This window comes from Piliocolobus tephrosceles, chromosome 4 (assembly GCF_002776525.5).
Source record: "Piliocolobus tephrosceles isolate RC106 chromosome 4, ASM277652v3, whole genome shotgun sequence".
NCBI lineage: Eukaryota > Metazoa > Chordata > Mammalia > Primates > Cercopithecidae > Piliocolobus > Piliocolobus tephrosceles.
Window position 1 is genome coordinate 113116927 of NC_045437.1, and position 11146 is coordinate 113128072.

General features: G+C 60.0%; 1 protein-coding gene across 2 annotated transcripts; it reads right to left on the minus strand.

Annotated features, from left to right (window-relative positions):
• Positions 1 to 65: 65 nt before the first annotated feature.
• PRR7 (proline rich 7, synaptic) lies at positions 66 to 11146 on the minus strand. 2 transcript variants are annotated; one of them, XM_023185141.2, is made up of 3 exons: positions 8987 to 11146; positions 863 to 1540; positions 66 to 633 (listed from the first exon to the last, which is right to left on the minus strand). In XM_023185141.2, the coding sequence occupies exons 2-3, from the start codon at positions 1299 to 1301 to the stop codon at positions 236 to 238; spliced, it is 837 nt and encodes a 278-aa protein (XP_023040909.1). In that variant the 5' UTR covers positions 1302 to 1540; positions 8987 to 11146; the 3' UTR covers positions 66 to 235. The 2 variants fall into 2 exon arrangements, with proteins under 2 accessions (XP_023040909.1, XP_023040910.1); XM_023185142.2 differs by lacking the exon at positions 8987 to 11146 and adding an exon at positions 2347 to 4606.

An 11146-nucleotide genomic window follows, 5' to 3' on the forward strand; every position in this document is an offset into this window, starting at 1 on the left:
CCTTCCTGCCAAGGTCCCGGCTTGTCTGGTCACCAGAACCCTGGGCGAAAGCAGCGGGTGCACCCTCCGCTTGTACCAAACCAGATCACACACCTTTATTATCCTCAAAATGTAACAAACGGGATAAGAAATCCCTCCCTCCCCCCGCCCCTCCCCGCAGTCCAGGGAAGCATTTAAAAAGCCCCGCAGTCAGGCCAGGAGTCCGCCGGTGGGGCCCGGGGCGCCGGGCGCCCTTCTATACGGCTGTAGTCCTCCCGAACAAGGGGATGGAGACCGGCAGACGCCAAGCCCCGTGCTCCAGTGGCTCGCGGCTGCTGAGCTCTGAGTCGGTCCAGCTGGGGAAGACCCGGCGGCCACGGTCGGCCTGCAGGCAGAGGGCTGGGCAGGGCGGCGCGGGCCGAGGGGCGCTGGGCAGGTGCAGCGCGGAGGTGTAGCCCCGGTCCAGGAAGAGCGGCTTGTAGCTGGGAGGCGGCTGCTCCTGTTTTTCCGCGCTGTCGCGGCGGCTCAGGAAGGGCGTGACGATCTTGCGGTAGAGGCCGCGCGTGTCCGTGAGCACCTCGCTGTAGGGCGGCGGCGGCTCGGCCATCAGCACCGCCTCTTCGTAACACGGTGGCTTGGACATGTCCGATTCCGCTGCGGAGTGGGAGGCGGTCGGAGGGGGTGAGGCCGCCGGTTCCCAGCCTCTCACAGAGGCCCCAGCCAGGGGCCGCCCGCGCCCCAGCCCCAACTCCAGCCCCAGCCCGCCGCTGCCCGTGTTCTCCCGGAGGCTGCGGGTGGAAACCCCGCGGGTAAGCAGCGAGCCCTCCAACGCCCGCCCACTCCCGTCGGCCCGGATCGCCCCCTGGCGGAGGTCGGTACTCACCTTGGCGCGGGTAGCTCCAGGGCCGTGGCGGCACCGACAAGTGCGGAGGCGGCGGGTGCGGGAGCGCGTGGTGGTGCGGCTGTGGGTGTGGATGCGGATGCGGGTGCGCGTGCGGCTGCGCGGGCCCGTGGTGCAGCAGCGGGTGCACGTGCACGTGCGGATGCGAGTGCGCGTGCGCCGGCGCCTCCAGGCGACTGCGGTGCGGCGGTGGCTGCGGCGGCGCCAGGCCCGGGGGACTCCCGGCCAGACTGCCCTCGAGTTCGAGGGGCTCCAGCTCTAGGGCGCGCAGGTTCTGCTCGCGCAGTCGCTCCTCCTGGCGCCGTTTGAGGCGGCGGCGCAGGAAGCTGCAGAAGCAGCAGAGCAGGACGATGAGACCCCAGATGAGCCAAAAGCCGGCGAAGCACGTGAGGAACGTGTAGGTGCCCTGGGACATCACCATGGCGGCGGCACGGGCGGCGGGTCCTCAGCCGCTTCACTGGACTCTGGGCTCCTCTGCGTGGCCCCGGGCCCGCGCCACACTCTCAGGTGCCGCCAGCGTCACTCGGGGACCCGCGGCCGGGGGCTGCCCGTGGCAGGTCTCAAGTCGTGCGCGCGCCGGCGGGGGACAGCAGCGGCGCCCGCTCCTTCCCATGGCGCCGGCGGGCGCGCGGGCGTGCCTCACCCGGGGCCGCGCGGGACCTGTGGGGCAGACACGGGGCGCAGTGAAGGCGCGCCGCGGCCCCCAACGACTTCCCGGCCCCCGCCCGCGCCCTGCGCAGTCCGGGGAAAGCCTTCTCCGTGGGAACCCCGCGCTCCCCGGGGGGCCGGTGACGTCACCGAGGACGGTGACGTCACGCCTCGAGGCTTCCCCGGTAGGGTTTCCCCGATCTGAGCCCCGGCCGCCGCCGCGGAGCCCGGGCGCCGAGGGGAGCCGAGACGGGCCAGCAGGGGGCGCGCGAAGGCCGGACTCCAGCTCGGATGAGAGATTCGCCATCCACAGTCCCTGGGCGAAAGGTACCCCAGCTGCGAAAGGGTTTCAGGAGCCTGTGCGCACAGGTCCCTGAAGAGGCGTCTCGGCGCAGTTGCTGTGTGGCAGGGAAAGGGTGGTACATCTCCTGGAGCCTCACAGACAGCCACCCGGCGCCCTGTACAGACGCCTGGTAGCCCCTGGCTGCCCAAAGCCCGGAACAACTGGCCCTGCACCGCGCCCTCCAGGTCTCCACCGCTCCCGTAGTAGGGCTCAGGCTGGTGGCTCCGACTGGTAATGCGTGCCAGTACTGCGTGCCACCGGCCCTGCCTTTGCGCCTAGCGCGCTGCGCCGGCCGAGGGCCAGTCTCTCTTCCTTTCCTCCAGGCGCCCTGCCTGCTCCAGCTCCGCTTCCCCGCCTCCTACCCTTGCACAGCCCCACTTGGCTCTGCCTCTGTCTCCAGGCCGCCGTCTCCCTCTCCCTCTCACGGAGGAGAGGAAAAGTAGATGAGGGTCGGAAGCTAGTCTGTCGTACCCACCTGGTCCTGCACTCACGCCAGATGGGCATCTCTAGTTCCGCTTCCTCCTCTCCACAAACGCGGGTGAGAGGGGGAACCTTGCACCCTAAGAGGTAGGAGGGAGCCCTGACTCTGAGTGAAGGGTGGCAGGTGACTGCTCACCGCCCCCGCAGAACAGAACTGAGCCTTTCCTGAATGCCTTATACACAAGGGTTTGAACGAAAGCCTTCGGGTAACTGGAATGATTCCTATTTTACAGATGAGGAGTTGGGGAAAACTGGCTGTGGAGATGGCAGGTGGTGGAAGCATAATTTGAACCCAGGCCTGGCCACAAAACCCTAGCCTGGGTGGGGTGGGGGGTAGTGCTGCCTGGGCTACTTTGTGGGCCTCTTCCAGGAGCCCCACGGACCCTCCTACCCTCAGCACGTCCAAGGCACACACACACTCTGCTTTGAGAGCCACAGGGAGCCTGAGCCCCAAGCTGGGGGGACAGCCAGGCCATGGGCCACCCCACACTTCTCCCCAGATGGCCCCTGACTCCATGGCTGCCTTCAGCCACGTGCCACTTGGTGCCCGTGCTGGTCCCCTTCTCCTGGGCCTGCGTTCCAGAACAGACAATGGCAGGAACCATAGCTCTGCCCGCCCCCTCGACAACCCTGCCGTGAGGCTGCCATGGTAACGCAGCCCAGATAAAAACACGATGCTGCCAGTCACTGGGAGTTAATTACATCTGTTATTCTTTTCCTGAGACATCAGGAATGCTCTGAGGAAACTGGCACTAACTAGAGGTCCCCCTGGCCTGCCAGGCAGGAACAGCTCCGGGTCAGAAAAGGTAACTCTGGGGCTGGAGGTAATGGGGTTTAGCTGAATTAGAAATATCTTTCAAGGACCACACAGAATCCTCTCAACACCACCTTGTCCATGCTGGTTGTGCCCATTTGCTAGACAGGGAGATAGGCTAAGAGAGGGAAATGACTCGCCCCAGGTCACACAGCTCAGAAGGGGAGGAGCTAGGATTTAGCCTGAGTCTGAATCCAAACTCTGTCAAAACACTCCCTATGTGATAAGCCAGATGTAAGTGGCAGCCATGGGGGCACTGGGCAGACAGGCCAGCTAGCAGCCAAAATGTGCATTCCCATCGCTTCCCACCAGGGCCCTGGCATGCCTGACCACCAGCCCGACGCTGCTATGGAATAGCAGCATGAGAAAGAGCTACAGGATGAAGGGGAGATGTCATGGTAGCTCTAGGTTAGCAAGAGACAAAAGACAGGGTCTGTGCCCTGAGGACACCCAGCTCAGCAGGTAGGGCATTAGGCCAGACAGGGCAGGCCACGCCCAGGACCTGCTGGGTGCCATCATAGCTGCATTTTATAGACTAGGCAACTTTGGGCCAAAGAGCAAGAGGAAGGCACTTGCTTAAGGTCACATAGCTAGCCCCATGGCCCCAACCTGGCTCTGCCCCCAGGCAGAGTGGGTGGGGATTTGACGCTGAACACTGTCCCCTTGGCAGTGTCACAGCAGGCCCACGGGACTGGAATCCTGTCTGAAGCCTCCCTCCCAGGTGCTCAGTAGACTCTCACTAACCGACCATAGGTGCTCAATACATAAACATCAGAGGTTCATTCAGACCTTTCAAAATGCTCTACCTGACCAGGCCAGACTTTGCAAAGCCTCCTGAAAAAACCATGCCCCCTTACTGCTCCTTTCCTATGTGAGCTCTTGCCCTTGTCTGGGAGCCTTTCAGACTCAGACCTTGCCTGCAGCCTGCTTCTCCCAGTCACTCCCTCCACTGTCCACGCTGCTCCAGACTGGTAGTAGCACATACCTGCCTCCTCCTACCCACCCAACACATTCAGGTGCTAGGAACGATGCCCTGCAGGCAGACGGACTGGTTTGCCATTTTATCATTCTATTACTCATGTTCTGTTTGTTTCCTGTTTCTCTTTTCCTACTTTCTTGAAGGTTATTTGAACATGTTTTAGGGTTCCATCTTGATTTATCTGTACTGTTTTTGAACCATATCGCTCTGCATGTTTTCTCGGGCCTCACGCTCACTGGGAGCACGACAGGGGGATGAAAGCAAGACCCTTGCTGAGTTTCTTAACCTCCAAGTTGCTTCATCTAACCTCATCGGTGAAGATGAAGCTAATCCATGCCAAGGGTGTGGAGGTGCCAACAAACATTAGCTCTGATGATGGTGGCTTCTGAGCTGAGGATGCAGAGATGTGTGTGTCCCCAGGGTGCTCCCTGCCTGAGGGCTGGGCACCACACTCTTCGAAGCAGGCCAGCATTCTTGTCATTTGGCAGATGGGAACACTTGGCTCAAGGAGATTAAATGACACCCAAGGGCACACAGAACCAGGGCCTGGCAGCATTACTGTGGGCACCTCCCACACTGCCCTCTGCACAAAGAACCCTACACTTCAGCCTTACACGCCAAAGCACCAAAGATCTGCTACTGGGCCCTTTATCTCAGCAAAGAGCCTAGCATTCCTTCCATCCACTGCATCCTCTGCAGGGTGGCATCTGTCCACTTCCTTTGGTCCTCCTGCCACTGCCTTGGCCAGGCCAACATCGTCTCTCCCCTGCCCCCCATCACCATGCTTGCCACTGTGCTGTGCCCCTGCCCAGCCTAGTCACTCTTCATAACACCACGCTGCCTCAGGAGCCAATCTAGCATTTAATATTTAACATGGCTTAGATCCGGGCCTCTCAAACTTAAGCAAGCATCAGAACCACGTGGAGGCTGTTAAAACAGTGCTGGGCTCCATTCCCAGTGCTGGATTCAGTAGGTCTAGGATGGGGTCCGAGTTTGCATTTTTACCAAATTCCCAGCAGATGCTGGTACTGCAGGGCCAGGGAACACACTCTGAGAACCACTGACATAGGTGCTGGCCTCCTGGATGAGCTCCTGCCAAGGCCTCTTGGGCTCACCTGAGCCGCCTCACCCCTCAGGGATGGGAAGCCCAGTGATATCAGGATGTTCCAGGGTGGCCAGGGTCCAGCACCATCGGTCTTACCAGCTGGCACCCAGTAAGTAGCTCAAGAACCACCTATGGAAGGAGAGGCTGGAGGGCTCGTTACTTGTTTGGTCTTTTAGCTGTGGGACCGGGAGTACCTTAAGGGCTGGGTCTGTGTCCCATTCATTCCTGGGAAATGTCAGCCATTCACCAAAATGTCACTGAGAGAAAAGCCATCACCCAGCCCTCGCTTGGCAGGGTAGTTTATAAGCAAGTGGAGAACCCAGGCGTCTACATGAACCAGAGGAAAAGGCTGTACGGAGCCACACACCAGGGTTCTGGGGGGCAGGGATGGGAAATCCCGGGCAGCAGGGACTCTGGGTCACACCTGGATTTGAGGCTAGAGCTGCTGGTCTTCAAGGGAAGGGACAGGAACGCAGAACAGGGGATGAGGGCTAGGGGGCAGGACAGACTGACAGCCTGTCCTGTGTGCCTTGCACATGCCAGGTCCACTACTGGTCTCTATGCTAGTTATCTAAGGAAAACCCAGGAGGTGGCTACTGTTCTCTCTACAGACAAGGATGTAGGCTCAAGGAGTGGGTCCAGCGCAGGTCTCCATAGCCAGGTGATGTGAAGCTCAGGTGATGACAAAGTCCCTGGTCCCAGCAGGAAGGGCATTTCAGGGAGCCACTGGTAACACCCTTACACCCCTCCCACACCAACACAGAGGAACTGAGGCCAGAGAGGACTTGACAGGACTTGTCTCCACTCCCACAGTCAGCCAGGCTTGGAGCTGGCCAAAACGGCCCTCCACCTAGCCCAGGGTACTGAGTGGCACCCTTGCTTGCAGGTAGATGACCCAACCCTGACGCCAAGCCAGGAACCCAGGGCTTGGGAAACTACAAATAAGACCACAGAGACTGAGGCCCCGGTGGGCCTGTAGGTGGAGAGCCCTCACTCAGGCCAGTGTCTACTGCACTCAGCTCCGGCCCTCTTCAGGGCAGGGTTTTCAGCGACCAGGTTCCTCCACTGAAACCTCAGCCTGTGGCTCTCTGTGCCTTCATCCCCGCAGCTAGCATAGAAATAATGATCTGACCCTCCAGGGGAGGAGGCCACATGGGCATGAGGGTGATACCCTGGTGGGAGGCAGCCTGGGTAACATGCAGAGTGCCGAGGGGTAGCCCTGAGCTCATATTTGGCTTCCATGAGCCATGTGATCCTATCCTGGCTGCTCCCATACCTGAGCTGGAGTTTCTTCAGCAGTAGGACAAGGGTGCCGAGGGGAGAACAGAACTCCCTCTGATGAGGGATCACCCTGCAGCCTCAAGAGGCTCAAATACAGAAAGCAGCCCCTGCAGGTGGCCCAGCAAAAACTGCTGTCCCTTTCCCACAGGCCAGAGGTCTCAGACACAGGACCCTTAGGTTGGACACAGTTTCACAGACATGTTTTAAAAACAATCCATGCTCACAATCCATTTTTAAAAACATTCTGATTAATTGCCAACATTTAAAAATCCAGAAGATTTTATATAAATGTCTAGATTTCTGGTTCATCTTGAAAATTGGAGAGTCAGGTCATACCAAGTCCACATTTCACACAGTGACAAAGATTGGAGCTGAGTGGCTCCCTGGCCCGCCTCACTCATTCCATTTCCCCCTGATCCTTGGAAGCATTTGGGTTTCCAATGCCTGGAGCTAGACTGAGCACCCACAGGCAGCAGCACTGCACGGGCCCATCTTTGCTAAATTTTCTCTCCCACAGCCAAGACTGCAAGCTGAGCAGGCCACGGAGCCCATGAGCCTAGGGTCAGGGCTTGGAGTTTTCCCAGGGGACTGAGGCAGCCCTTCGCTGCTTGGTCTCACCCAGAGGGAGAAAATGGAGGCAGGGAGGAAGTGAAGAAGGGAGAGAGAAAGCTAGCCCCGTCCTATAATGCATCTGGGGGAGCAAGAATTTGGCTGATTTTGCTGGAAGAAGGAAAAATGTACCAAGACCTGAAAGATGGGGAACGTCCTCACTGGAGGAAAGTGAAGGAAGGTTAAGAATGCTCCTCTAGAAGGCTCTACCGTTCTCTTCTGCCAGGGTTACAAGAGAAGTTAGACAGCAGGCAGAGAGGAGCTTTGCCCGCAGAGAATCCTGCACTGTGGACTGAGCTCTGCCACTTACTGCTAGTATGACCTTGGACAAGTCACTCACCTCCCTGAGCCTCCCTTTAGAGTCTTCATCTCTAAAATGGGGATAATAAACTTACCTTGAGCAACTGTTGTAAAAAAAATTAGGAGATAATGGATGCAGAGCACTCAACACAGCTCTCACAGAGCAGGAAGGGAATGAAAGCTACTGTGAGTCATTCCCCAGGCGCCCTGCCTGCAGGAGACTCAGGCCTGACCTCCAGGGCACCACCCATCTAAGGGCATCTTATACCAAGGCCTCAAATGCCCCAGATGTCAGTCACCTCTAGGTGGCCTCCCCGGATGGGAAACCCAAGGGCTGTTGTGCTCGCTGGGATCCTGGATCTGAAGCCCGCGGTCGGGGCTGGCATCTGCTGAGTCAGGCCTGGGAGAGCTGGCAGGAGGGCCATTTCTCTCTCCAGCATGATGCCCGCTGAGGGGAGGTTGGGAGGGGAGCCAGAGGTCATTTCCTCTGAGTCAGAGGCCACTCTCCTCCCAGAGGAGCTCCCCTGGAGGACCAGGCACCTCCATGTGGCGCGGGCCTCCCTGCCGGCCAACCTGCATGCCACTCAGTACAGTTGGGGCATTGTGCTCAGACAAGAAAGGGGCACTTGTGATCCAGACAATGGGCTGGGTCGATCCCATTTGGCCTGGGCTTCAGCTTCCCTGGGTTAGCAATGTCCTTTCCTCTGCTCTTGCCCACTCTGCTTCCACCCCTCCCTGGAGAATGGTGGCTAGCAACACGGAGCAGAGGCTCACCGCGGGCCCATGCCCGGTTTGACACGTGCCCCGGCCGTGAGGAGGAGGAGGGATGCAAGCTTCGCTCCTCTACCCTGGTAAGAAACGTCGCCCCTGGGGAACCCAGCTCGGCTCAGGCCATGTCCAGGACGGGCGCGATGAGGGGCCAGCGCGATTAGGGAGGTGGTGGCAGTGGCGGCGGTGGGTGATTGGGGGTCTATGGGCGAAGACCCCAGCCCCAGCCTCCATGCCTCCTCCTCCCGTGACAAGCCCAGGGGCTGGGCCGCCCCCACGTTTGCAGCCACCCCAGGAGCCCTGCTGCGACGACTGCAGCCACGTGGGAGCCAGCTCGTGCCCACAGCCGTTCGCCCCCACCCCCACCCTCGATGGGCTGTGGAGGCAGGCACACCCAGCCGGGCCAGAGGGACGACATGCCCCCGCTGGCACCCCTCTCTCCCTGCGCCCCCGAGCTGTGGGCCCGCGTAGGGGGAGGGGGTAGGGTGGGGGAGGGGGCGTCACCACCCCGCAGTCGTGTTGCCGGGGAGCGCAACCCCGTTGCTGTGGCAACCGTTTCCAAGCGAACTGGTGGCGGCTCGCGCCCCGTTCCGGCTCCCTCGCTCACTGGCGCTCTCCCTCCCTCTTGTGTGGACTGGGGGAGGGGCGGCCCGGGCAGGGGTCCGGGGCGGCGACCCGGGGCCAGGGCGCAGAGCCGCCCGCGGGGAAGGGCTCAGTCCTGGGACCATCTTCCGCCCGCGCTCCGTGCCCGCCCGGCCCGCAGCCGCCGCGGTACTCACGGGCCCAGGCATCCTCCTCGAGCTCGTTCTCCTGGCTCGGGGCGAGCAGCGCGGGCCCAGCGGATAGAGCCCCGGGCCTGCGGGGTAAGCGGCGGCGGCGGCGGCGGCGGCGGCGGCCCGGGGGAGCAGACCGTGGCAGCGAAAGCGGCTCCGAGCGCTGGGCTGGAGTCGCGGGGCGCGCGCACGGGCGCGTACACGGCGGGTGCTGAGCCCGGCGTGCGCGCGCGCGGCAGCCGGCAGAGGGCCCCCCACCCCCAGCCACACGCCGCGAGGAGGCTGCCCCCGGAGGGAAGGAGGGGGAGGACGGACACCCACCTGCGGCGCCGAGACCCGGCTCTCCAGCCCGCCAGGCTCACACCCGCTAGGTCACCCTCACAGGGGAGGCACACGCCGGCCGACCCGGTCCACACGCCAGGCTGGAGCCCAGGCCACACCGGTGGTGTACGCTGGATGCACAGCCACAAAGCTGAGGTCGAGAACCCCGACACGTACACAGCTCAGCTCGGAGAGCACACATATGTCCAGGTCCCTGTCACATCCTGACAGGTGCTGCGCACACGCAGTGGGCAGGGGTCCTGAGCAGGCAGGCACCCCAATGTGGCTCCTTACCAACTCATGACCCCTCCTGCTAGGTGCCCAGCAGGTGTACACCACCACATGCCTACTAGCAAGCAGCACGGGGAGGAGGACCTAGTGCCGAATCCATAGCCCTGACCTCCGTGGACATGCCTCCCCCCAACCCCACCAGGGAGCAGATGACCCCTAGAGAGCGCCCCACTGTCTACCCTGGGGTCCAACCTTGCAGAGGCCACTCTGAAGTTGGCTGTCCATCGGCCTCTTAACTGGGCTGTCTCTCGTCCAACTTCTCTACTGCACTTAAGGTGATTTTCCAAAAACCCCTCCACCACCACATTAGCTGGAACATTTGGGGTCGCAAGTGACAGAACCCCCAAACAAATAGGTTTGAGCTCTACCCCGTCTCTACCAAAAAAATACAAAAAAAAAAAAAAAAAAAAGCAGCCGGGTTTGGAGGCGCACGCCTGTGGAGAATCGCTTGAACCCAGGAGGCAGAGGTTGCAGTGAGCGACATCAGGCCACTGCACTCCAGCCTAAGGGATGGAGTGAGACCCTGTCTCAAAAAAAAAAAAAAAAAAAAAAAGTCCCAGGGTAGATTCTAGCTTTGGTCACAGTTGCTTCCAAGTGTTCCCGCAGTGGTGTCAGGCACGTATGTGCTTCTATGTTTGCATCACTCTCAGGCAAGCTCTCTCCAAAGGGTGGCGAGGACAACCCCCACAGCCCTAGGCTCATATCCTGCCATCTATCCCTGGAGGAAAGGGAGCCCCAATTCCTTCCCCATCATTTGAGCAAAATACAAGCAAACAACTCCATGAATGATTGTTTTTGGACTCATTTGGGCTGAGTCTCTATCAGTGAACCAGTCTAAGTGCCTATGTGTTAAGGGAGAGGATACGAATTCCTTATGCAAAGGGAGTGGCCTCCCAGTACCCATTCCCTTTTCTTTGGATACAGGCACCCTGATTTCAATGGGGGAATCACTGCCCCATGGGTGCCATCCTGGTGAGCCTGTGAACCCAAGTGCCCTCCTCCCTCAGTGCACAGCAGGCAGGTATCCAGCCTGGCCACTTAGACTCCTTGAGTTTGCAACTGGGCTCAAAGAGGCAAAACCAAATGGCTCTAGCATCTTGGTTCCGGTGGGTGTGCCCTGATGAGAATGGAGTCCATAACTAAGACCCGGAAGCTCCTCCATATCCTTTGAACACCTTCTGAGTTAGTGGGAGGACCATTCTGTCACTTGCAACATTCCCACCTGGCTCGCTCACTCTAGGTAGTGTGTGGAGTATGTGTATGGAGGGAGTGCAGGCCCAGCCCCATCTAAACCACATGGACACAGACTAGGGGTGCTTTTGTAGATGCTGGAGCAAACATCCCAACACAACCAGCCAAATACCCTTCAGGGAATCCCCCACCTTCCAGATGAGGCCCCATCTATCTAGGCCTTAACCCTATGATCCTTAATCCAGCTTGCTTTTTTTTTTTTGACACGGAGTCTCGCTCTATTGACCAGGCTGGAGTGCAGTGGCGCGATCTCAGCTCACTGCAAGCTCCGCCTCCCGGGTTCAAGTCATTCTCCTGTCTCAG